Source organism: Rhipicephalus microplus, chromosome X, assembly GCF_043290135.1.
Source record: "Rhipicephalus microplus isolate Deutch F79 chromosome X, USDA_Rmic, whole genome shotgun sequence".
NCBI classification, from domain to species: Eukaryota; Metazoa; Arthropoda; class Arachnida; order Ixodida; family Ixodidae; genus Rhipicephalus; species Rhipicephalus microplus.
Genome location: NC_134710.1, coordinates 42930369 through 42955690, shown reverse-complemented (window position 1 = coordinate 42955690; position 25322 = coordinate 42930369). Strand labels below are relative to the sequence as shown.

The 25322-nt window shown below is 48.0% G+C and overlaps 2 protein-coding genes across 3 annotated transcripts; one reads left to right on the top strand and one right to left on the bottom strand.

Annotated features, from left to right (window-relative positions):
- The first annotated feature begins 3643 nt into the window (after positions 1–3643).
- Positions 3644–6851, top strand: LOC142775026 (uncharacterized). Of its 2 annotated transcripts, XR_012886646.1 has the most exons (4): positions 3644–3985; positions 4114–6310; positions 6366–6458; positions 6530–6851. XR_012886646.1 is itself a non-coding variant. In XM_075876316.1 (2 exons), exons 1-2 carry the CDS (start codon positions 3847–3849, stop codon positions 4416–4418), a joined length of 444 nt encoding a protein of 147 aa, XP_075732431.1. In that variant the 5' UTR covers positions 3644–3846; the 3' UTR covers positions 4419–6851. The 2 variants fall into 2 exon arrangements, 1 of the variants encoding a protein (XP_075732431.1); XM_075876316.1 differs by having other exon boundaries at positions 4114–6851.
- Positions 6852–8777: 1926 nt separating this feature from the next.
- Positions 8778–11366, bottom strand: LOC142775025 (uncharacterized). Its single transcript, XM_075876315.1, has 2 exons — positions 10068–11366; positions 8778–9956 (listed from the first exon to the last, which is right to left on the bottom strand). The coding sequence occupies exon 2, from the start codon at positions 9932–9934 to the stop codon at positions 8936–8938; it is 999 nt and encodes a 332-aa protein (XP_075732430.1). The 5' UTR covers positions 9935–9956; positions 10068–11366; the 3' UTR covers positions 8778–8935.
- Between the last annotated feature and the right edge of the window lie 13956 nt (positions 11367–25322).

Here is a 25322-nt window from a genome sequence, read left to right as displayed (position 1 = left end):
TACCGTCATGCTCGTATAATACAAACGTTTGTAGATTGGATTACAGAAACAACATTCAAAGACCGAGAAATATTTAATTCCTTCGTTCGTTAGTAACGCACTTCATTATGTATTCTGCTCTTTGGGAGCAGATCACGTGATGAATTAACATAAAGTGCTGTTTCTATTTCACCACAGTCAGCAAACGGTGTACTCTACAAACACATCACCTACATTAAACTTCGTGCCAGCACAATGCATACAATCCTCAATTGCATCGCCAAAAAAAAAATAGAGGTTTCACGCAAAGAATTTCCTAATGCTTCGTTATATATTCAAACGTCGAATTTAAAAATAGCACCACCATGAAAGGGATTGACTCTATGGCCGAATTTCACTGCAAAAAGCGCTTGAATAACTGCACCTTCCAGGTATGCAATATACATTGCATGAGGTTTTAGATGTGTGGTGACATCATTAGTTCAGGTTACATTGTTTTAGCGTAGAATTAGCTTTTTAGTCACGTTTACTATGCTTTTTAATTTTAATATTTCACCTCATCAGTCATTTAGTGACGGTCATTTCATTTCCACTTACGCAGTGCTTGGTCGTTCGCAAATTTTATGGCTTCTTGTATAGCAACAAGTTCTGCAGCTGTCGAAGATGACCTATGATCTAATTTGTACTGTCGGGAAATACCGAGTTGAGGGATCACGAAGGCTGCAGCTGAGGCGGTTGAAGTTACGGATCCATCGGTGTAAATGTGCACAGAGTCGCTGTATCGGTCATCTAAATGTGCCAAGGTGAGTTGCTTGAGGGCAATATAAGAAACATGCGACTTATACGAAATTCCACGTATGTGAAGGCACACCAGTGGTTTAGTCAATGTCCATGGAGGCACTGCAGGGATTACGGCAGGTGCAAAGCCTGACGGGATCATGTGCCTATGCGTATCGAGGCATCGCGAATAGGTACAGCCTGTTCGGTCCAATTGTAACGAAGACAAAGGGTGCTGTGCATGTCGGGTCACCAGACGAAGGTGCACTCGAAGAGGCGCACAGGACGTGTAAACCTGTATAGGGTAGGTGCGTGACTCCTCTATAGTGCCAGAGGTAGATGTGCACCGTGGCAGGCCAAGACATATTCTCAGTGCTCGTGCCTGAAGGCTCTCTAAAGTACGAAGGCACGTTGCCCGCATGCTGGAAAGCACAGGTGAGCTGTACCTTATATAGCCCACAAACAATGCCTTGAATAACTGCAGAAGACTTTTCTTTGAAGGGCCCCATCTCAGTCCTGCTATAACACGAAGGACATACACAAAACTGATTAGTTTGTTTCGCAGCACAGTCACATGCTTTGACCAGGACAGGTTGCGATCAATGACGACCCCTAAATAGCAGTGGTGCTTAACCACGGGAATCACTTCTCCGTGAGCGAAGATTGGGTACCGCGACATTGATTTCTTCGTAAATGCCAACGCAGCACATTTTGCTATTGAAAGTTCCAGGCCTTGACGACGTAATTACTTAGATGTTATTGATGTGCCTTGTTGTAGCCTTGCTCGCAGTTGTGGTCGCGTTGCTCCAGATGCCCATATGCATATATCGTCCGCATACGCACTGATTCTGACAACGTCGAGAAGCTCAGCTTCAAGGCCAATGAGTGTTATGTTAAAAAGCATGGGGCTCAGGACGGTGCCTTGCGGAACTCCACGGCTTACGAGGTGCCTGGCCGTGTCACCGTCGGATGTCGACATAAAAATGGTACGTCCTCTGAGATAGCTCCCTATCCATGCGTGTAGTCGGCCACCTACGCCGATGTCTTCAAGTGCGTCAAGAATGGCCTCATGGTAGACGCTATCAGTTTTAATCAACGTGTCTTTACTGCAGGAACCCACAATGAGAATTTTTAAATTTGAAATTTATGTTTCACACATACTAATCCAAGCAAGGATTATACTCAATGTTCAATTAACGAGAATTATTTGTACAAATGTGCTGAACCTTAGCAATGTTATATAGAGGCTTAATGACGCCTGCCCATCTGATGGCTTCTGACTCTGCAGTGACCCAGGGTGAAACCATTTTTTTAATCATTGGAGCATTATACACAAAGTGAGGTTCGATAATCTATGGTATTCACAAAGAAGCTATCATTGAACTCTAAAGAAATTTACAACAATCGGCCTTTTCTTGATCCTTCAGCACCTTCAATAAAGCATGTCGAAATAGGTACTGTTGGTTCTAGCAACCGAAATGGCCCGCCGCGCGCCAGTAGGAAATCACGGACGCCTAAATTGGTGCCTTTTTATTGGGTAGGGGGGAGTATTGGGAGATGTCTTGGGGAGGAGGGTGGACACTTGCAAGTTTGTGACACCAGATGTGGCTTGCAGACGCGTAAGTCTAGAAAAATCACGAAGGGGGACACACATCTTGCAATAGCGGCCATTTTGTTTTAATATTTTGCAGGTTTTATTTTTGTTTATATAAGAATTAAAATCATACCTAGAAATCAAATTGACAAACGAACGTAGGTTCCCAGCACTCGTAATTCTTCTATTGCATTCTTCTATCGAGTCTTTTCCGGAACCAGTCGAGAGTGGCAGTTGCGATTTCAATTGTCTCACAAACCTGATGGGTATTGAGCACGTGTACACGCTACAAAAAAAAGCATTAAAAAGTTGAATGTTTTATACATACTTATCAAGCATTCTTATTTGTGACGTTTTTAAGAGAAATTTTGATGGGGCCCACTTGCAAGGGGGGTCCCCCTCCCTTGACCGAGCACAAAGGGGTTGGGGAGTCAACGTTCTCTGCAGGCGTGGTCAACGGGCGTCCAGGTCATGACCAGTATGGACTGTGCACCTGAGAAAATATTGCATTTGCTCTGATCTTCACATATGGCCATCGACAGGTTTTTGTCTTGGGGGTAAGGAAATCCTTCTTCCAACTTGTATCATAGCTGAGGGAGGGGGTCGTGTTGCTGTAGCTAGAGTGGGTAGCAAGTGCTGGTGCAGCTTGAAGGGGTCAAGGGCCCCTTTTTCACCACGCTTATGTCTACACTTCATTCATTGAACAAAACGGTGAGGACTAGTTGACTAAATGCACAGATTTGTTTTCTTCCGCATCTTATACCGCTACATAAAACATTCTCATATTGTGAAAAGTAGGTATTTTGATTCGTTTGAAGGAAAGAGACATTCAAGGCATGACAGATTCTCAAAAAAGCGGTTTCCTGCAATCGCAATAAGAAAACTCGTAGCAGAGGTGCTTCTTTTTTCGTTCAGCGTACTATGTAAAAGTGAGATCCAATTAGGAAAAATCGAACTGAGTGACGTACGTGTTTTTTATTATGAAAACGAAATAAAAACAATTTTACAAAGCGCTTTGCATTCGTAGTGATGTCGACACATCTTTCTAGTGTCATTAGTGCTATTTGGATCAAAATCCCTGAATTTCAACTAATTCAGCAACCTCTGACAGAAGAACCTTGTGAACTTTTAGTTTCGGTTTCCGCGCCGCCGGCGCCGCCGCTGCCGATGAAGATTGGCCGCGCGCCACCGCCGACGAATTAACCGGCGTGCGCCGACAACGCCGCCGACTCTGAACGACCTCCACGCCGCCGCCGGTCGAAATCGCCTCGGCGTATAGTGAACTAGAAGTACTCTAGTGGTCTCTTCGTTTTGGCTGCACCGGCTGAACCAGTTCAAAGGGTGCAGCACCTTCGTCCTCGTTTTGCCGGAGCAGCGCGCGCCCTCTGTCGCACCCTCTGCACTGGCTCCCTCGTTTTGTCTAGGTGTAAGCCTAGTTCCTGACGAGTTCTGTACCGGCGTGCACGCACTCCAAAGCAGGTGCAGAGTAGTGCAGCATGGCGGGCGTCCCCCCAAGGCCAGAGCAGACGACGTTGCAAATAGTTGTTCAGGGCGTTCAAAAGGAAGTTAAGGCACTTCACAATCCCGACGGGTCATTTATGACGGACGCCAACGGTTACGTCTATGAGGCATCAGGTAAGTCAGGCTGCATGCATTGCCAAAAAACGTGGTTAGCGGCCAGGAGTCGTAGTCGGTCAGCAAACAGCCTCGTAGCATTGCTTATGCTATGTCGGTATTTTTAATCTTGGTTTTCGCCCTTGCAGACGGCAAGCGCGTTACGTTGCGGTTCATGGCAGGGAATCGTGAAAATGACCCCCCTCCGGCACAACCGCCGACGCCTTCTCCTGCCTGCGACGGCGACGTTGACAGCGATGGGGCTTTAGCCGCATTTCCAGCAGCAGCCGCGTCGGCTGAAGATGTGGAAGAGCTTTGGAGCGCCCGAAAAACAAGGTTCTTCATCGCCAAATACTCGGAAATGAAGGACTTGGTGGGAAAAACCAGGGCACTTCGGTATGTCATCCTATGTCCAAAATTATTTGCAGCTTTTTATTATTCCGTTTCACTCTAGGCAAGCACCAACAAGATAAGGGCGCATGAAGTTCACAATGGCGATGGTTATTGTTGCCTACATTTTACTGCCAGCAATTTACATTTTACTGCCCCCCCCCACTGAAAAAAAATTTTGGCTATGCGCCTGACTGTGACATATACGTTTACATATACACACAAACAGTATGTATAGTCACGCACATATATACACAACGAAGGCATTCGTAATGTTTCATTAAGTCAAGTGATCTTCAAAAACAGCGACGGTGCTTTTGTGTTGGGCATTGCACAACCGCTGTCTTGCCGAAAAGGTGCAGCACCTCCAAGCTCAAGCCATGTTGCAAGTGTAGTGCTGCCTTGAGAATTTGCACTAGAGGGAATTGCATGTTGTTATTCTGAGGCACATCTCTAGCAAGTCTCGCCCTGCAGTCCTTGTGTCTTCACTGTCTGTCCGCATTTCTCTCGCACTGCCACTTTTCAAGATGGTGCAGCTCATTGTTAAAAGAGATATGCTTCTTGACACGTGCTACCCTATCTTTGAACCTAGACTGCGCCGTCGTGTCAGCAAACAAGGTTGCGCAGCTGCATGTTTTACAATGCAAAGACAGGTTAGAATATGGCTGTCTCCTTAGTGAAGCTTTATGATCCAAAAGAGTGATTTACACAATGTTCAACTTCTCCAACATAATGCTTCCCGCACAAAAAGAACGTTCGCAGTTATCAGAAGTGTGTGAATAGTGAATTTCGGAACCTAATCAAGTAAGAGTCAAATAGTAATGGCACCAAATAGAATACAAATAGTAATTGAATACTGTTTGAATAGTAAGTAGACCATTTTCAAAACAGCCTTAGAACAGAACATTTTATTTGAAACAAATAGTCACAAACTTTCGACAAAGGCCATTACAGTCAGTTTGAATCTACTCAAAATACCACAATTACGAAAACTAAGGTAATCTCGTATGCAGCAGGAACTAGAATATTCGTAACATTTTGTAATTGTAGGTTCAACTACGGCATTGACTAGCGTTATCAACGTGAGACTTTGTCACCTCACTTTAAATAAAATTGGGACACAAAAACAAAACAATTTACAACCAAACATTGCAGATACAACTAAATATGTAACGGAGCAGATCAACCCGTCATCACAACATGGCCTGCGCACTAAAAGCGGATAACAATGGGCGTTGAAATTTACATCTGCAAGAACAATTTACGCAAACGCAAAACTTGTATCTGTTGCTAGTCGTGAAGCTGCAAGCACTCGTAGTTCCCACCTTTGGTTATTACAAGACGAAGACAGGAGCTGATAAATGCGATACAGCTAAAGTGCAGTAAAAATTGAGCAAGAATGGAGCTTTCAGAAGCGCATTCATTCGACAATCAATATAGTGTAGGTAGTCTTGCAAAAGCTTGGGCTGCGTACAGGTCACATTAGGGATTGAAAGAATGACTTGTAGCTGTTTCGTTGTTTTGGGGTTCTCCCGCCAGTGCCGATTATTAAAAGAATATTTGTTACTTAGAATATGTGCAATTCGATTCGACTTAGGAACCGAATACAGTGCTGTTTGATTCATTATCCAAAATTTTCGAATAATCGAACATCCCTAGCAATTATCCCTGAAAGCTACACATATGAAGTACTAAGGAAAGGTTCATGTGCTACTGCAAGACTTGGGTCACGTTACGTCGCTTCCTTCTTTCCTACTAACTGTGCTTTGCTTTTTTGTTTAGCACAAGAAGGCTTCTGTGGAAGAAGTTGGCTGAGGCCATCAATACGGAGTTCTTGTGCAACGTGACTGCCACACAAGTGGAAAACAAATGGAAGTCGCTGGACAGAGCATATAAAAAGTCAAAAAAAGACAACAATTCTTCAGGTCACCACCGTGTGAACTGTGAATATGAAGAGTAAGTTACGATTGTGTCTTCATATCTTCAGTGATTCTCATAGTGTCTATTACAGAGAGCTGGCAGAAGTCTTGGAAAAAGAACATAGTGTAAATCCAAGGCTGCTCTTGGAGCCTGGAAAAACAATCCTGCCTAGTGCAAGTCCAGAGTAAGTAAAAATTACTTAATTTGTGCTGTAGCCTGGAAATGACATGGCACCTGTACAATTACTTTCAACAGCACCAGCATCACTGAAGCACCTCAAGATGCAGCAGTCCCAGTCGAGTGCAACACAGCATCCAAAGTTCGGAGCAGCACAACGCCAAAAAGGAAGCGCCAGAGTAGGTCCCAAGTCACGCCGCTCTTGGAGGCATTAGAAAAAATGCAAGCTTCGAGAGCTAAGCAAGAGGAGGCAGCAGTGAAACAACTGGAGGAAAGAAAAAAATGGGAAGAGGCAAAGGCAAAGCGGCATGATGAGCGCATGCAGCGATTCGATCGGTTGATCGACGTACTCTCAAATAAGGACGGGTTATAATATGGGCAATAAACTTTTATAACACTAGCAGTGTCTACTCCATCTAATTTGTTAAAAAAAAACATTGCTTCTAGACGCGGCACCCCACTTCGCAAAACATTTGCACACTGAATAAATCGCGAAGCAAAGATGAACTTCTAGCACTGTTCCTTTGCAATGAACTCTCGCAGAGACTGACTGTAGCCTGGCAGACTGCAATCAAAATCTCCTTCACTTTCATCATTGCCCACATCTTCTTCTTGGGGAAGCGTTGCAAGTTCCTCAAGGAAGTCCCTTTCATCGTTGCACATGTTGTGTAGCACACACGCAGCCATAACTATATAGCAGCACTGTTGCACACTTTTTGCATCAACAAGGTAGAGCCTCCTAAAACGCTGTTTAAGCAGGCCGAAGGTGTTCTCAATAAGCACTCGTTGTTGACTGTGTCGTTTATTGAAGCTCTTTTTCCACGTAGGAAAAGAACTTCCATTGTCCTTGAATGGGGTCATGAGCCATGGCATCAGTGGATATGCACTGTCACCCAGTATATAATTGTCTTCACATTCCTGAATTGCGCGTGCAAAGAAGGGGCTCTCCCTCAGGACACGGGCGTCGTGAACCGAACCTGGAAACCCAATAAACACGTTCAGCAACTTGTTCCTGTCGTCGCAGATTCCTTGCAGGATTATCGAAGGCCACTTTTTCCGGTTGAAGTAAGACTGCGTAGATTCGCTTGGAGTGAGTATCCCGATGTGTGATCCATCGATACAGCCGATGGTGTTTCTTGGGCCCTTGCCTTTACTTTTGGCGAGGAAGCCGTTCTTTATGCGGGTCACTTCCGCGCTACTAGGCCAGCAAATTATCTCATCGCTAATAGCGTGTAAGAAGTGAACGACCCGTGTCACACAAACATGAACAGACGACTCGGTAACATCGAATTTGTCGCCTATGGCGTACATAGATATTTGTGAGCCTAGGTACACAAGCGCTATGAGGCATGTTTTTTCGGCACTGATTTGTTGGCGGCCTTGCACTGCCCTTGGGTAGAAGGCTGAAGTCTTGAACTTGGCCCTGAAACTATCAAAAGTCTCCCTGGACAGCCTGAAGAGGCGCTTGAATTCATACTCATGGTACCTGCCGATAATGCTTTCGTACCCGGGTACACGGTTGGCATCGTCGCGCACCAACGCGCACGCGACCAAGATGCACGCATCGTCGTACTCATCGTCGCAGTCACTGCAAACGGCACCGCTGACGGAATCGTCGTCGCTGCTCGAGTCCAGCAATTCCATCGCAGTCACAAGAAGTGCCATCACGGCCGTGTATTGATCGGACAAGGCGGCGGAGGCGGCTATTTTAGGCTTACACTACAAGGTGTTCTCCGGCCTGCACTCACGTCAACTCACGCCTTCGTTTTGGCTGTAGCCGTCGCGCGCTAGTGTCGGCTAGTGCCGAGGCGTGGTTGAGGCTGCACCTGCACTTGCTCGACCGGCGCTGCACGCTCACTGCACCGCTTGGCACCGCTTTTTCTGCACCTGCACTTTTCTGAACTAGTGCAAGCCAAATCGAAGATTCCTTAGTGGTGCGACCGGCCAGGCTCTGGCGCCAGCCTTTCACACGGATGACGCGAGGTGGCGCCACTGCTCCATTTCCTAGGAGCTTCGGCTGCGTTGACCGGCCGTCGCTGGCTCCTTCTGAGTTGCAGCTATGGTCAATTCTAACGCGCGTGTTTGCTTCCTGGCTCATGCAAACGTAAAATTGCTAGGTTAGTTATTGCGTGGCTCAGCGGTTTGTATATACATAGTTTGGCCAAGAATATATATATATATATATTCATATTTACCACACGCGCTAATAACATTCGCTACAAAGCGATTGCTCATCACCATCACAAGCTTACGGCGCGCTTCCACTATAGTTTTGGTGCTGGCTTATTACATAGAAGGTCATGGTAAGGACACAGTGCTCAGCATCGAAAATGAAAACAGGAACATCTTTTTATTTATTGTGATGGTTGGAAGAGTACAAAAAAATACAAAATAACAAAATAAATTTCACTAGTTTAACAGCTTTTCAAAACTATTACGAGGATTCGCAAAAAAGAAGACACGTGAGATGGACATGTGCAGAACTTAACATCTACTGAGCTTTAGGTGCTTGGCTGATTCTCGTTTTTTAGCACTATTCTGGTTCACGCTTTTAGTTAGGAAATGCAGACGAGTAGTGATGTAAAAAACGATGACCTCAGCTGCAATGCCTTCAGAATGGTCACGACAACCAAGCCCATTTTTTTGCTTTGCCTTAACTTCGCTTAAAATGTCGAGTATGCTATCAGCGTGCAGCTCCAGCAAACTGAAACACGTTGTGAAGGCTTTTTCTAAATCATGAACAAACTTAAACAACAGGCTAGACGGATAAAGCAGGCCACCTCTGTCTTTCATGTGTGTCAATTGCGCAAGGTGTTTGAGACTTTCAGCAGACTCCTTTTGCATTAGAAGAAGTTTACGGCACTCTTCGCAGCCAGACTTCAGTAGGCATTTTCTAGCTACATATCCTGCTATATAAAATGTTAGCCGGTTGTCACTGGCAGATATAATGCATGACGCATGGTCTGGCGCACTCTGTAGGAGCGAGCTCTGCACGGCAGCTACATTGTCACTGTTTATAAACTTGTCCATTAAGCGCTGTTTACCAGATGGAACATTTTCAGCACCTGAATTTGCGGGTAGAAGGGCATGCAGCACTGCAGGCTCACAGTTTCCCTTTGAAGCTGAGTGAGCAAGATTGTTGAAGCTCAAGCAGTTGATAGTGCTAATAAACTGCTGTGGTGTTGGGTGCGTGTTACATCCAGACGACTGCCTGACAATGCCAAAAACATGCTCAACAGGATCTTGGCTTACTCTAGATGTCATTAGGTACCTGTAGCCTAGTTTCTCAGTGAGATACTGAAGCAAAGAAAGCACACTTGACACTGTGACTCGCAGCCCAGCTGCTGTTGACTGGCTCAGGAATCCTTTCTGCCCCTTCGTGTGGTCTTCCCATGATGAAAGATACTCCTGAAACGATCGCAGCTTCTCAACACTTGCTGAACTTGGGTGCAGCGCTTCAGCTGGAAATCGTGAAGTCATCATTTGCACAAGGTCATGGATGATCCTGTGAAATGAACAAAAGCAGGATGAATCTGTGTTTGTGAGCAAGAGTCAGACTGTCATATGCAAGGTGAAAGGTGCAATCGCAATAAAACCACAATGTGATGACACTTACTTGAAAAACTTTAGTGTAGCTGTGATGTCACCACAGGTATCTTCAATTCCTGACTTGTACAGCTGCAGACCATGAATCACTTTTTCTCCGAAAACCTTCTTACCTTCTTTTTCTCCGAAAACCTTACTTACCTTCAGAAGAAACTTTTCCGAAGCAGCGTACGCTGATCACGGATCGTCCAGCAGTGTTTGCTTCAGCTCGATGATGTGCGGTCAGCCGAGAGGAAAGCGGCTTGAATTCTTGTTTACACATTGCTCCCTTGCAGACAGGGCTTTCTCGAGCTTCTTCCAATACGGATGTGGCCTCAGCAAGGGATTGCACGGGTTTCTCTTGACACAAAACACCTTGATAAAAGACTTGGGCTACAATTTTTCCTTCTGTGGACATAAAGCACACAGCTTTTTCATGAAAAATATCCAGTTTTTTACGCTTGCTTATCACTGTCGTCACAAATATTAGATCGCAGTGGCCAACTGCTTCTATACGACACCAGTAGTTTGCAGGAACTTCAAGTGTGCGAATAGCTTCAATTGAAAGTCGCGCACTAGTGGCAGCATTAAAGTCCATGCCTTCCATTTCACCGCCGTCGCACACTTCGTCAGGTGCATCAGGCCTGCGCCGTTTTCTGCTTGTGCCTTCAGGAGGTTTGGCTGCTTTCCTTCTCTCGGGTCTTTGCTTGGGCGCAGCGACGGAAAGGTACGCTGGACAACCTGGCAAAAGCGTTGGCACGGCATCAGGCACCAATGACGGTTTTCCTCGGGGAGTGCGCACTTCACAGCCATTTATCACGTGCACATATTCGCGCAGAATATATCTTGGCTCGAAGTGATGTTCGCACACCGCTGATGTTTCGGTCAGAGGCTTGTCATCCCTCCGGAGGTTACGCTCCCACTTTCTGCGGAGATCGTCTTCTCTAGGAGCTGCAAACAACGATGCCTTCGGGGCGCCCGGGTAGCCGCTTCAGCAACCCGGAGCAAAACAGTGTGAATCCGTCCTCCGCTTCGACATGTCACGAGCTACATGTTTGTTGGTACGGAATACCTGAACAGGTAAAGACAGCTGCTCCACAACGGTCCGTGCGAGAAAATGCAGAGCAGAGTATACCGGTACACGTGCAGTACAGTAGCTGCAGACAAAGCGATGCGCAGGATACCGGCAGACGTGCTGAACTAACGCGCTGAATCACCAAGTGACCGCGCCTCGCCTAGGAAAAGGCGCAGTAGCGCCACGAGAAACCCTAGCGGCGGTCCGTGGTATTTCCGACCGCCAAGAGAGGCGGCGTGGCCTGGCGGTCGTGCCACTAGAGTACTTCTAGTTCACTATACCTCGGCGCACACCTCTAGATGCCACTACCATAGTTCCGACGACGGCCGCTTTCCAAGTGACCGCCGATAATCTGGCAGGCAAGGGAAATCTACGAGGCTATGGTTGAACCAAAGTGATTCTAAGAGAGAGAAAAGAAGAGAAAAGTGAGCCCCGTAAGAAACAATAGGTCACTTTCTTCTCACATGCCACTGCTTCGCCTCACTGAGCCGAATAATTCTTGGGCCACGTCTGCTGCCACCGGGTGGCACGAACCTTTTGAGGGCCAAAACACGGAGGAAGGAAAATATGGGAGCTAAAGGAGCACGGGCAATAAAGATGCTACGTAGACTTGGCAGTAATTGAACGACACGGTTTACATCCTGATGTCCTCCACCCGATATTGGAGTGCGGCTGCGTCTTGTTTTCTGAAGCACCCGACTACAAAAATCGACCGCGGGTACTTCTAGAAGGCATATTATTACAGTTATGTGTTGGGCTCCGTAAATTTGTTGCAAATATTTTATATAAATATAAGCATGCCTGCCTTCTCTTCTTACAGGGTTACAAATTCTAACAGTTCGTGTCTTCCTGAAGATATCTGCAGTATGTTTTTATTAAGGAGACGGCATCTTGTTAAACCAGCAGTGGTCTAGATTAAGGGCCCCCCCCCCTAAGTCATCGTCATACAGAAACTTGGCAACATTACACGTGAACCTTCATCATATACTGATACTAAAAGGAACCATTTGAAAAATTACAGTAATGTTTGACTATATATTTCCAAGAATTTCAAAATTTCAAAGGTCTTCCCAGTAGGTACCTAAATGCCATTTTGAAAGACCGTCTTGCTAGTTTGGAATGAAACATTGTAATTGCAGCTGATGCTTCAGTTTGCGAAGGCAGGAGTGGGAATTGCATCGAGACGTTTGCATTGGTCTTTTTAAATTTGTTTACATGACTTTACCAAGTAATCTAGAACAGATGCTGTCATTCTGACCGGGTGCCTGTCTATTTGTTCTTCATTAACTGCACCTAATCTGTCGAATGCCTTAGAAGTGTTGTATACTCTTCTCCCCAGATATTTAAATCGCATTCGCTTGGTGTGGCTACCATGTAACCAAGGTTCAGTCCTCAACCAGTACGCAGATGCATTTGAAGTGGCACCACATAAAAGTCTCACAATTTCTATATTGCCGACACTAGCATGCTAAGTCTCGTTTGGGAACATCTAAGTTTTCTCATCCTAAGTATCCTCGGAAAAATGGATGGTGCTCCTCTAGAAGGGCGGAAATATCAATTACCAGACTATGATGCAGAGTCCCCCACCGCTGAATTTTCACCTACACAGGTCTGGTCAGGTTCAGTCATCCTTATGCCTCTTCTGCAACGAAAGTGAATCTCTGCATCATGTTCCTTTTAACATGATTTGCGAATAAAAAAAAAGATGGAACCTCTTTGTGGGATCGCTATAAATTGATCTTTTCTGGTGGTCCTTTCCTTAGGCGCAATTGAAAAGGGCTTTAGCCACAGGAACGTTTGCGAAGCCATATGCGTAAGGGAAACAAAATTATTTAATGTTAAGCATGTAGGCATAAATTGGCTTTATTTCAACCCTATCAGCTTGTTTTGTTTTCTTTTTTTCTTTCCTTCATTTAATCTATCTTTAATCCATTACCAATTATTCTTAAAACATCCATCTTTCTATCAGCATGTTCGGTTTTCCTTTTTTGCAAAGCTGTATGCAATTTCCTAGGGGAAACAAAACAAATAGAATGTTAAACGTGTATGCATAAGTTCACTTCATTTCAACCCAATCAGCTAGCTGAGTTTTCTTTTCCTTATTTACTCTATATATAATCCATGTGTTAATACCAATGAGTATTTTTAAAAACGTCCATTTCATAGCCAATCCCTGTGTCAGGACTTCAAAGAAAAGGAACAACCAACCCCTCACCGATACGCAAAAGAAGACTATGGGAACTGTACTTCAAGTAAGCATTGTAAAATAGCTTGGAACGGCCAGTGGTAGGCGCACAGTCGTTTGTTTCCTAACGGCACTGTTGAAGAATGTATGCATCGAGAACAGAAGCCAGGCTTGCAATTGAGAAGGCAATGCGCGCGGGGTCTGATTACGCTATCACATTCTACTCTTGATGGCGAAGCTTAAGCATAGGCAGTGGTATAGCCATGGGGTGGCAGCAGGCCGACTTCGTGCCCTGAACCTTTTTTTGTCAAAGAGGTGCACACCACTTCCCACATGCTCGAAAAAAAATTTCTGCCTACACTCTATTGTAGGATTGTTCCAAATCTACATTTTTTTACATAAAAAAATGACAGCATATCCACGGAATGAATGATGGAGAGTGGGGCGAAGCATCCCTCCGTCTATTCATTTTTGCTTCCGTCCGTCCATGCGTGCGTCTGTGTTGCCGCCCGTGTGTGCGTCCGCACATCCATCTGTGCGCCCGTCCCTGAGTTCGTCCATGCATCCGCTACTGCGTCCGTCCATGCGTCCATCTGTCCATGCAGCCATCCGTGCATTCGTCCATGCATGTCTGTGTGAACGTTCCTCCACCTATTCAACACTCCAAGTACCACCATCTCGCATCTTTTCATCATATATTCCTCATATAGAAGCACCGCCATCCAGCGGACATTCCAAGGACTGAACGAGAGGAGGCACATGCACACTTTCTTACGGCTTGCGCTTCGTGTCTACTTCCCACCTTTAACCACCTCGGGTTCATGGTATATACTAGTTCACTGTATTCATGGCACTGTGGCCCAACGCTCGCTAAACCTTTCTAAAACCAAGGAGGTTACGCCCAGCGAGTATAACGTAGCAACCCTTTCTTGTCAGATAGTGCTCAATGTACATGCCAATGGCTGCTAAGGGGGAATGAGAGACTGGAGATTTGGCTTTTGGTTAACGTCCATGCTGCGAGTTTTTTATTGTTCAACATCGCACAGAAGAAATCTCCCACCGGCACCACCTTGGAGGTCAAAATGTAAGACTGGTTACACACTACTACTACGACTACGAGGGAGGAACGGGTGCCGCTATAAGGTGCTTCGCCCCTAATAGCTGGTCAACACTTCTGCCAGAGACAAGTGTGCAAGGAACTTTACAATTACTCTACGAAATGGAGATATTCCTTCAGAACCAAGACTACGAAGAGTGTGCATTCAAGACTGTTCGCAGCATAAAGACTGATCTGAATCAGTACAAGACGCACTGAACATTTACAAGTCGTTCAACCGTACTACCAGAATTGCTGATGCTGAAGCCCTATAATCCCTAAAAACAATCCCTCAGAAATCCCCCTCCCACTGTGTGAAACTGTGAAATGATCTAATAAACATGCCCCAACAAACCACAGAATATGGTGCGTGTGCGGGCTTTGATAGAAAAAAGTTGAACAGCCAACTAGGATTTCTATGAAACTTTCAATAAGCGATTGTGCAATCTGTAGAGCTTGTTTCATAAAACATGCAAGCCACTTCAAGCAGCATAAACAAAGCAGTCCACATCCTTGTGGCCTGAGCAGTGTTGCATGTGTGAAAAAATCGACACTGCGACCTTTTGATGGACTTTTGACACTCAGTGGCATACTTTCAAATTAACACTCAAATAGGAACCATTAACAAGAGCTACCTTTAAAGTTTGTTTGAAGAATATGCAAGCTACTAAGTCCACAAAATTTTTTATCCCAGCATACAGAAGAGCTGCCTTTTGTCAGAACAACACTCAGTGGCCTACTTTCATATTAACAACCCAACAAGGATTATTAACACTGGCGATTCTGTCATGTGCAAAACTTGTTTAACGGACAGAAAACTTTATTTAAAAAAAGGAAACCCTGCAGGGTTACCGGCCCGGGCTCAGGGCACACCGACCTTGTGTGCGGTGAGGCATAGCCTTTCCACCGCTGTCCGGGCCCGCTGGATTGCCCACAGTTGGTCGTGCAGATCTGAGTTTGTCAGCGCACTTAGCCAACGCTCCTCGAGAACGTTCGGTTTCATGTCGTCCTCTCGGTATGTTACTGTGACCTGTGTGCATTGCCATAGAATATGTGCCATATCTGCATGTTTGTGCTTACAGAGGGTACAGCTTGTTTGCGGGTATTGTCTGGAATTTACCCTGTTCAGGTGTACTGGATTTGAAAAGGTTCTGGTTTGCAATCTTCGCCAATCTGTTTCTTGAGATCTGTCTAGCTGTTTGTGGCGCATATTCTTCTCGTTGTCGCTTATAATGTGCCAATATGTCATGATACGTGACCAGTCTGTCTCTGTCGTCTGTATCGCATATTCATTATTGTCATCACCTCCATCGTCCCCATCGCCTCCACCGGAGTCATCCCCTCTTCTGTGGTGGGTGCGGGGCAGGCCCGTAACTAGGGGGGGGGGGGTTAAGGGGGTTCTGACCCCCCCCCCCGAAATTTTTTTGATGCTTTAACTTTTCGGGTGATACTAAAATATTTACACGCCTTCACAGCGACCACCAGCTGCCAAGTTACACTGCAACTTTCCAGGCATTGCTTCCCTCTTCTTCCTTTCTTCAAACCTACCCTTTTACAAGAACACCTCAGTGCTCCCTCCACCGCACGCACACCTGCCCTATTTGTACAGCTCTGCACTTCGCCCTCGCGTTCCTTCGAGTCTTTTTTTTTCGTCTTTCACACCGTAGCAGCTCCTTTATTGATTCCAGATGCTTTCCTTTTACATTGCCGCTGGAGAAGTTATCTGTCTGTGCGGACCGCACATGTCGGCTTTGGCTTCCTACGAAAAGCGCGTCTACTTCTGTGAAGGTAAACAGTTCGACAGCAACGGCAACACCAACACGACGAGCTCAAATTTGCCAGGGAACGAAACCCCTAAGCGGAAAAACTCAGCGGCGCATTCCGAGGACGCAGGCTGCAGGGCAACCTTTTCTCAAACTGTAGTCCTCGCCACCGAAACGAATCATCGAAGATGACATCTACTGAAAGACTGGCATATCCGAGCAACTTCGAACAACCTTAACCACACGCAAGGAAATCTACCTCTTCTGTACACAGAAGGCATATGCGCCTCCCTACAAAGCGCACAAAGCGAGGATACAGCTCGCACACAATCTGGCACCAGTGGTCAACTTTCACAGGAGAAAAAAAAAAAAAACGCCGCCAAGCTGGGCTGCGCGCGGGAGTACAGAGGCTGACGTCACAGCCTACAAAGTGCATTTTTGGGGGGTCACGGCTATTTAATTAGCGCAGCCCAGAGAGAATTATGAAGGCGCCCAGGGAGCCGTCTGTGAAAAGGTGACTTTTTCACAGGAACGGAGTGTTACGAGTAACTTGTTTAATAATCTATTTACAGCGCACAGAACCCGACGAGCAAGAAGGCGTCAGACCAGCATCCAACGGAAAACCCACTTCGTCCTCCTCTTTCATGCAGCCGTAATTAGCCGCTGTTTTGTATCATAACCCCTGGCGGTAGAAGCACCGTCCCGGTGCTAAATTTACGCAGATGATGTTGAAGGGGGGTAATAGGGCTTTAGCCGAGCCACGTGAACGGTGTCGCTCGGAGCTGACGATGACTTTGTTGGATCGGTTGGAACACTCTCGTACGTGACGTCTGTCACTTGGCGAACGACACGGAATGGTCCAGTGTAGGGCGACAACAGTTTTCCCGACAGTCCCACACGCCGAGTAGGTGACCAGAGGAGCACGAGAGAACCCGGATAAAAGTGCACGTCCCTATGGTGAGAATTGTAGAGCTGTTGTTGGCGCGCCTGTGAAGCCTGTAGACGGTTACGGGCGACTTGGCGCGCATGGTTGATGATTGATTTGTGGGGTTTAACGTCCCAAAACCACCATATGATTATGAGAGACGCTGTAGTGGAGGGCTCCGGAAATTTTGACCACCTGGGGTTCTTTAACGTGCACCCAAATCTGAGCACACGGGCCTACGACATTTCCGCCTCCATCGGAAATGCAGCCGCCGCAGCCGGGATTTGAACCCGCGACCTGCGGGTCAGCAGCCGAGTACCTTAGCCACTAGACCACCGCGGTGGGGCTTGGCGCTCGTGGTCGGCGCGGGCAATGGCTTCACCAGCATATTCAGTGGCCGCAGGTAGTAACGTGTCTAAAGGTAGAGTTGGGTCCCGGCCATATAGTAGATAGAAGGGCGAATATCTGGCAGTGTTGTGACGAGATGAGTTGTAGGCGAACGTCACATACGGCAAATGAATGTCCCAATCATGGTGGTCTGGCGCAACGTATTTGGCAAGCATATCGGTTAGGGTCCTGTTAAGGCACTCCGTGAGGCCATTTGACTGGATATAGTACGAAGTAGTAAATTTGTGCTTGGTATGGCAAGACCTCAGGATTTCATGAACGACAGCTGATAAGAACGTGCGGCCACGGTCGGTGAGAAGTTGACGGGGAGCACCGTGGACTAATATTATGTCGTACAGCAAAAAGTCCGCAACGTCGGTAGCGCAGCTGGTCGGGAGTGCTCGTGTGATTGCGTACCGCGTCGCGTAGCCCGTGGCAACAGCAATCCATTTATTTAAAGCTGTGGAGAGTGGAAAAGGGCCCAACAGGTCGAGACCAACTCGAAAGAAAGGCTCGTTAGGAACGTCGATCGGCTGAAGGTAGCCGGCTGGGAGGGCAGACGGCGTTTTGCGACGCTGACAGAGCTCACAAGCGGCGACATAGCGTCGAACAGAGCGGGCAAGTCCAGGCCAAAAAAACCGACGTCGTACCCGATCGTATGTGCGGGAAACGCCCAAATGGCCCGTCATGGGAGCGTCATGTAGTTGATGCAGGACAGTGGAACGCAGGTGCGCTGGGATGACAGAAAGTAAGTCTGATCCGAAGGAATCAAGGTTTCGGCGATATAGGATCCCGTCTTTCACCAAAAACATTCGTAGGGACGGGTCGCGAAGCGTAGACTCCAGTTTGTCAATGATGGCTTGTAAAGAAGCATCCCGACGTTGCTCTTCGCCAATGTTTAACCGCTGCGACACGGAAAAAACGTCCGTGATAGCGTCAGTATCGGTTGCTTCGTTAACAGGGTAGCGGGATAAACAATCGGCATCCTGATGTAATCGCCCTGTTTTGTACATTACAGAGAACGTGTACTCTTGAAGGCGTAGAGCCCAACGAGCGAGACGTCCCGTGGGGTCCTTCAGGGAGGCTAGCCAGCAGAGCGCGTGATGATCCGTGACAACACGGAATCAGCGCCCGTACAGGTATGGACGAAACTTGGCGACTGCCCATACAAGGGCGAGGCACTCGCGCTCCGTGATGGAATAGTTGCGCTCGGCTGGAGATAGCAGTCGACTTGCGTAGGCTATAACACGGTCGTGTCCGCGTTGTTGCTGCAATAGCACAGCTCCTATGCCGTGTCCACTGGCGTCCGTGTGAACTTCGGTTGGGGCTAATGGATCAAAGTGAGCCAAGATTGGTGGCGTTGTAAGCAATGTCGTAAGTTGCGAAAACGATGACGCTTGGTCATGGCCCCAGGTAAACGAGGCGTCTTTTTTCAAGAGGTCTGTGAGTGGGCGTGCAATGGTCGCAAAGTCCTCAATAAAGCGTCTGAAATATGAGCCCAACCCCACAAAACTGCGGACATCCTTTGTGGTCTTCGGAACGGGAAAGTTCGTGACTGCGCGAATTTTCTCTGGGTCTGGACGCACGCCTTGAGCATCGACAAGGTGACCGAGCACGGAAATTTGACGACGAGCGAAGCGGCACTTGGAGGCGTTAAGCTGGAGTCCGGCTCGACGAAAAACGTCCAGAATAGCTGACAAACGATCAAGATGCGAGTCGAATTTGGGCGAAAAGACAATAACATCGTCAAGGTAACACAAGCAGGTGGACCATTTCAGCCCTTGGAGCAATGAGTCCATCATTCTTTCAAATGTGGCTGGTGCATTGCAGAGTCCAAAGGGCATCACCTTAAACGGATAAAGACCATCAGGAGTGATGAATGCGGTCTTCTCGCGGTCCATCTTGTCGACGGCTATCTGCCAGTACCCTGACCGAAGGTCAATAGTTGAAAAATAAGTGGCACCGTACAGGCAGTCGAGAGCGTCGTCGATGCGAGGTAAAGGATAAACGTCTTTTTTGGTAATTTTGTTAAGGTAACGGTAATCGACACAAAAGCGCCATGTTCCATCTTTCTTTTTAACAAGGACGACTGGAGAAGCCCAGGGGCTGCATGAAGGCTCGATAATGTTTTTTCGCAAGCATTTTGCCGACTTCATGTTGTAATATTGCACGCTCCGACGCCGACACACGGTAGGGGCGTCGGTGAATGGGGGTTGCATGGCCAGTATTTATGCGATGGGTGACAATGTTCGTTTGGCCCAAAGAGTTGCTGGCAATGTCGAAAATGCTACGATAGCCCTCAAGAACGTGGCAAAGCGCTGCAGCTTGCTCAGACGTGAAGTCCGATGACACCACTCGCTCGATGTCAGCGCCCCAAGAACGTGATGGAGTGGAACCACTGACTGAGCTGCAGCAATCGTCTACTCTGAAGGGCTGGACATGGTCATCTTGGAGAGCAGTAATTTTGGCCAGGGAGATACCCTGTGGCAGAACTTGGGTGGCGAGTGAAAAGTTGACCAGTGGAAGGAAGGTGTGGTTTCTCTTAATCGTCAGAATCATATGCGGCACAGCAACCCCATGCGTAAGCATCACTGCAGGAATCGGGGCCACCATGTAATCACCATCAGGTATACTGGCGGCGTGGAGGATAAGTCGACATGTGTGACAGAGTTAGGAGGGAGGCGCGTGAAATCAATGCAGCAGAGGCTGGTTTGCGGTGGGCTGGTTGGGTCGGAAAAGAGGGGTAAATCGAGATGGAGAGAGCCAGCTGAACAGTCTATGAGGGCAGAGTGCGTGGCTAGAAAATCCATACCGAGAATGAGTTCATGAGGGCAATGTTCAATAACGGCGAAAAGAACGACAGTGCTTCTCTCCCCAATAGACACTCGCGCAGAGCACATGCCAAGAATGGCGGCAGTTCCTCCATCGGCGACTCGTACAGCTCGGTTGAGGGCGGGCGTGACAACTTTTCTAAGTCGGCGGCGAAGGTTAGCACTCATAATGGACACATGCGCGCCAGTATCTATCAATGCACTGACACGAACATTGTCGACAGTAACGTCTAAAAGGTTCCGGTTCGTTGTTAACGTTTATCGAGGATTTCTTACGAAGGTCGTCAACGCAGCTTTACCTCCAGGAGCTGCACGGCCTAGTTTTCCGGTCGGAGATGCTGCGAATAGGTCGGGGAGGCAGCACGGCGTTGTGGGGGCGACCGGGACTGACGACGAGCAGGGGACGGTGACCGGTCGTAGCGAGGTCTGCTCAGAGGTGCTGTAGGAGCGGAAAATGTGGTCGGCGTTGATGGAGAAAGTGGTGGGGACGACTGGCGAGCAGAAGTGGCGTGATACTGAGGTGCATAATGGGACGGTGGAGCCCAGCGGCTGCGGCAGTGACGAGCGATATGACCAACGCGTCGACAGTTAAAACATATGGGCCTGTCATCAAGAGTACGCCATTCGGACGGATTGCGTTGTATGCGAGGTGCAGAAGGGGTACGATAAGAAGGCTCAGCAGAGTATACGGTAGGAATAGGATGTAGGCCGACATTCGATAGCTCTTGACGAACGACCGCTTGTATTAAAGAGATCGTGGTCGGGGAAGGCGCAGGCGTCGGTAATGGCGTGGCTAGCGGTTGTGCTGCCTCGACCTCTCGACGAATGATGCGTGTAAGGTTGTCACGTCGAGGGGCCTGGTGGAAGGCATCGTCACACGAAGAAGTGGCCGCTGTGTTCGGAAGGCGCACGATGCTTTGGGCTAGGCGGCGGGCTTTAGCTTGTTCGAGACGTCGGCATTCTTTAAGGATTGTGTCGATGCTCGAGACGTTAAAAACCAGCAGGTTGAAAGCATCGTCAGCAATGACTTTCAAGACGTGGTTAACCTTTTCGTCTTCCGACATGGACTGGTCGGCCTTGGAACAAAGGGCCAAGACGTCAAGAATGTAAGAGACGTACGATTCGGTAGAAGACTGGGCCCATGTGACAAGAGTCTTCTTCGCAGCGAGCTGACGACCAGATGAATCGCCAAACAGGTCACGTATATTTTCTTTGAAGAGATTCCAGCTCGTTATGTCGGCTTCGTGGCTTTCAAACCATGTTCGGGGAGTGCCGTCCAGGTATAAAAGCACGTTGGCGAGCATGAGCGTGGGATCCCATCGGTGAGTAGCACTGACGCGCTCGTACCGCTTCAGCCAAGTGTCGAGATCGATCGTACCATCACCGGAGAAAGTGCCGGGATCCCGGAAGTGCGGTAGTGTGACGTAGGTGGTGGCTTGGACTGATGAGGGCGGCGTAGAGGAAGTACCAGCAGTCGAAGCAGTCGAAAGGTCGCCGATGGTGCGACCGCTGCGCGTCTCCATTGAGGTACGGGGGTCGTCCACCTCCACCAATAATGTTACGAGTAACTTGTTTAATAATCTATTTACAGCGCACAGAACCCGACGAGCAAGATGGCGTCAGACCCGCATCCAACGGAAAACCCACTTCGTCCTCCTCTTTCATGCAGCCGTGTTTAGCGGCTGTTTTGTATCAGGAGCAACACCTCCTTTCTGGACTGTACCACGGGAGTGCAAATGTCTCGGCAGTGCATTCTTGGGGGTTCACGTATATTAAGGGGAGTATGCAGTGCCCATGGAGTCTTTTGTGAAAAGGTCTTTAAGTAGCGTTAATCCAGTTTGCTGCAGCTGGAGTACAATAATGGGCCTGCATGCACACCAGCTGTAGCGGCGTTCAGAAAACACATGCGCCATGCGGGAGCCGGCGCGTTCATCACACTTCTACATTCTAGCCACTGTAAAGTGGATAAGAGAGGAAGAAAACATCGCCCGCCATTCACGCCAGGCAGTCGAAGCAGTCGCAAACGTCTTTTTGGAGCCACTGGCCACTGCTGTGTGCGTGCGCAGGATTGCGGCAGCCAAATGAAAAGACACTCTGCAACAACGAAGCAAAGGAGTCTTGCGTCTTACTTCAAGAAAGTTTGAACCGATGAAGCGGACGGAGAAGAACCGCCTCCTTCGAAGGATAAAACTTCGCCCTCCTCAGCACTGGTGGAAAGCCAAGCGCGTCCGAACTTCTGTAGCGACTCGGGAGAATGCACCGGTTTATATGAATCACCTGAGAACGAACACAAGCAGGACACCCATGCGCCGCCGAGAAATGATGGTGGCCGCAGTGCAACTCCAAGTGATCTTTGTTCTACAGTCAACGCTGGGCAAAGTGACGCCTTTACCACTGAGCAATGCCCAAGGAAGGTGAGTGGCACGGCACCTACACATTCTGGTTCGCCTCCCCTCTGTGCGACGAGTGCGAATATTTTCGACTTGGGACTGTTTGTCTCGAAAAGCAATAATGTAAATGATCCAGAGACGATGGAAAAGCTGCTGCTCAATCCGTGGACCCCTCCGGCTAACTATGATTATCCAGCCACAGGGAAAAGGAATCTGAAGTTCCAACCTCACTGGGTAGATCGTTACCCATGGCTTGTTTATTCAGAGAAGCTTCAAGGAGCATTATGCAAATATTGCGTAGTCTTCGCAAGCGAGTGTGCAGGAAAAGGGGAGCACCAGCGTTTGGGCTGTTTTGTAACTAAGGAGGTCACCAATCACAAGAAATCCATGGACGCCTTTAAGAGCCACGCATCCAGCAGTTATCACGCCATGTCAACAACGCTATCGGAGAACTTTTTAGCAGTCCGATCCCGCTCACAGCATGAAATCTTAACACAACTTGACCACGGCCTTAAAAAGCAGGCGGAAGAAAACCGCAAGAACTTGCTGCCAATAATAGAAACAACCCTTTTCTGTGGCAGGCAAGAAGTACCGCTTCACGGCACAGACGACTCTGGTCCGATAAATATGTCTGAGGTGCTGCCATTCAAAAATGATGGAAATTTCCGCGCTCTGCTTAGGATGAGAGCAAAATGTGGAGGTGCCACCTTGAGAGCTCACATGGAAACATCTCCGGCGAATGCGCTGTACACGAGCCAAAAAATTCAAAATTAGTTGATCACCCTCTGTGGTAAAATCATACAAAGAAAGATAGTGGAAAACGTCAACTCAGGTTCGTGTTTTTCAGTTCTAGCTGACGAGGCCACTGACATATCTCGCACCGCCTACATTTCCCTATGTGTAAGGTACGTTGGACACGACACGTCGGGAGTGCCCATTCTCAAAGATTTTGTAGATTTCGTTCCCGTGTACGATCTCACTGGCAAGGCGCTGGCGAGCACAATCCTGAACAGCCTTAGAGGTCATGGTTTTAACCTGAACCTGCTTTGCGGGCAAGGATACGACGGCGCGGCATCAATGAGCGGCCACCTTAACGGTGTTCAAGCCTTCATTCCTCAAACAGCGCCCAAAGCGTTGTACGTGCATTGTAGCGCCCACTCGTTGAACCTTGCTCTGCTTCACGCATGCAAACTCCCCAGCATTCGCAACTGTTTGGGAACTGTATCCTCAACCTGTACGTTTGTGAGAGCTTCGCCACAGATGATGAACCAACTGCGAGACAAAGTAGAAGATTTAACACAAGAAAAAAGAAAATCAGTTCTCTCCTTTTGCCAAACAAGGTGGGTAGAGAGTCCCGATGCACTTCAGCGTTTCCTTGAACTGTACGTGCCTATTGTACAATTCCTCGAATATTTGGAAGAAGAGGCCGCGTCATCTGATACTTCATCAAAAGCTTCTCAACTGCTCAATGCCATTACGAAGCCCGAGTTTGTCGTTTCGCTTCAGATCTGTAGCGACCTCTTCTCTTTGACACTGCCACTTTGCAAGTTTCTTCAAAAAATTGACTGTGACTTGGCTCAAGAGTGCGATCATGTAAAGAATGTTATAGACGTTCTTTCCACAAAAAGGGCTAGTGCGGAAACGTAATTTAATTAGATTTTTTCTGAAGTCGCTCTCTTTGCTGAAGATCACAAATGTTGAGATGGCCCTACCACGCATCACTGGAAGGCAGATGCAAAGAAGCAACGTACCTTCTGCTACTCCCGAAGAGTATTACCGAAGGAATGTGTATTTGCCTTTGCTGGCTGACTTCGAAAATCAATTAAGAGACCGGTTCGATGCCCATAAGAAGGTCGTGGTTGGCCTTAACATGCTGCTGCCGAAATTCTGCGCATCGGCTAGCCTTTCTGATATTGATGATGCAGTGCAGTTTTACCTTGGCGACATTCCTTCGGCTAATGTCATCGAAGCAGAGTCCACACTGTGGGTGAACAAATGCTGCCAGATCGAAGAAAAGAATTGCCCAGCTTGAGCTTTACAGGCCTTAGAGATGTGCATGTAGTGCATGATCATCATCATCATTTTCTCAATCACCGCGCCGCGCCTCTCGCGCAGCAGATGCTAGCTCGAGCTGCGCGAGATGGAGAACGAGCTTCTGGCCTGGCGGTTTGGACGCTGGTAATCGACGTGGCTCCGCTTCAGGCCTGCAATAAAGTGGCGAGATCGGCTCGGCCCCATCGGCCGCCTTCGACGTCATCTCACGTCTCTCCTTCTCTCGCCGCTACATTGGTGACCCGGAGAACACGCCCTTCGCCGAGCGGCCCGCGGCCATGTTCCCGCAACTCTGCCCACCAGTGCCGCCGTACCAATCAACTTACCCCAAGGTATGGTTTATGCAGCTCGACGCCGTTCTTGCGGTGAATGGCGTCACGGACCAGCTGCAGATGCACGCCATTCTTCTCGACGCCCTCCCGGTAGAGTTGCGTCATCTCTCTGGCACTTCAACCTCCAGCCAGCAGCCTTACGATGACCTCTGCTCGGCGGTGCTTGCCAGACATGGCCTCACCTACCACCCGCTGCCGTTCACCCGCGACTTACAGGTTTCGTCCGCGTCGCAGCGTGCGGTACCCTCCG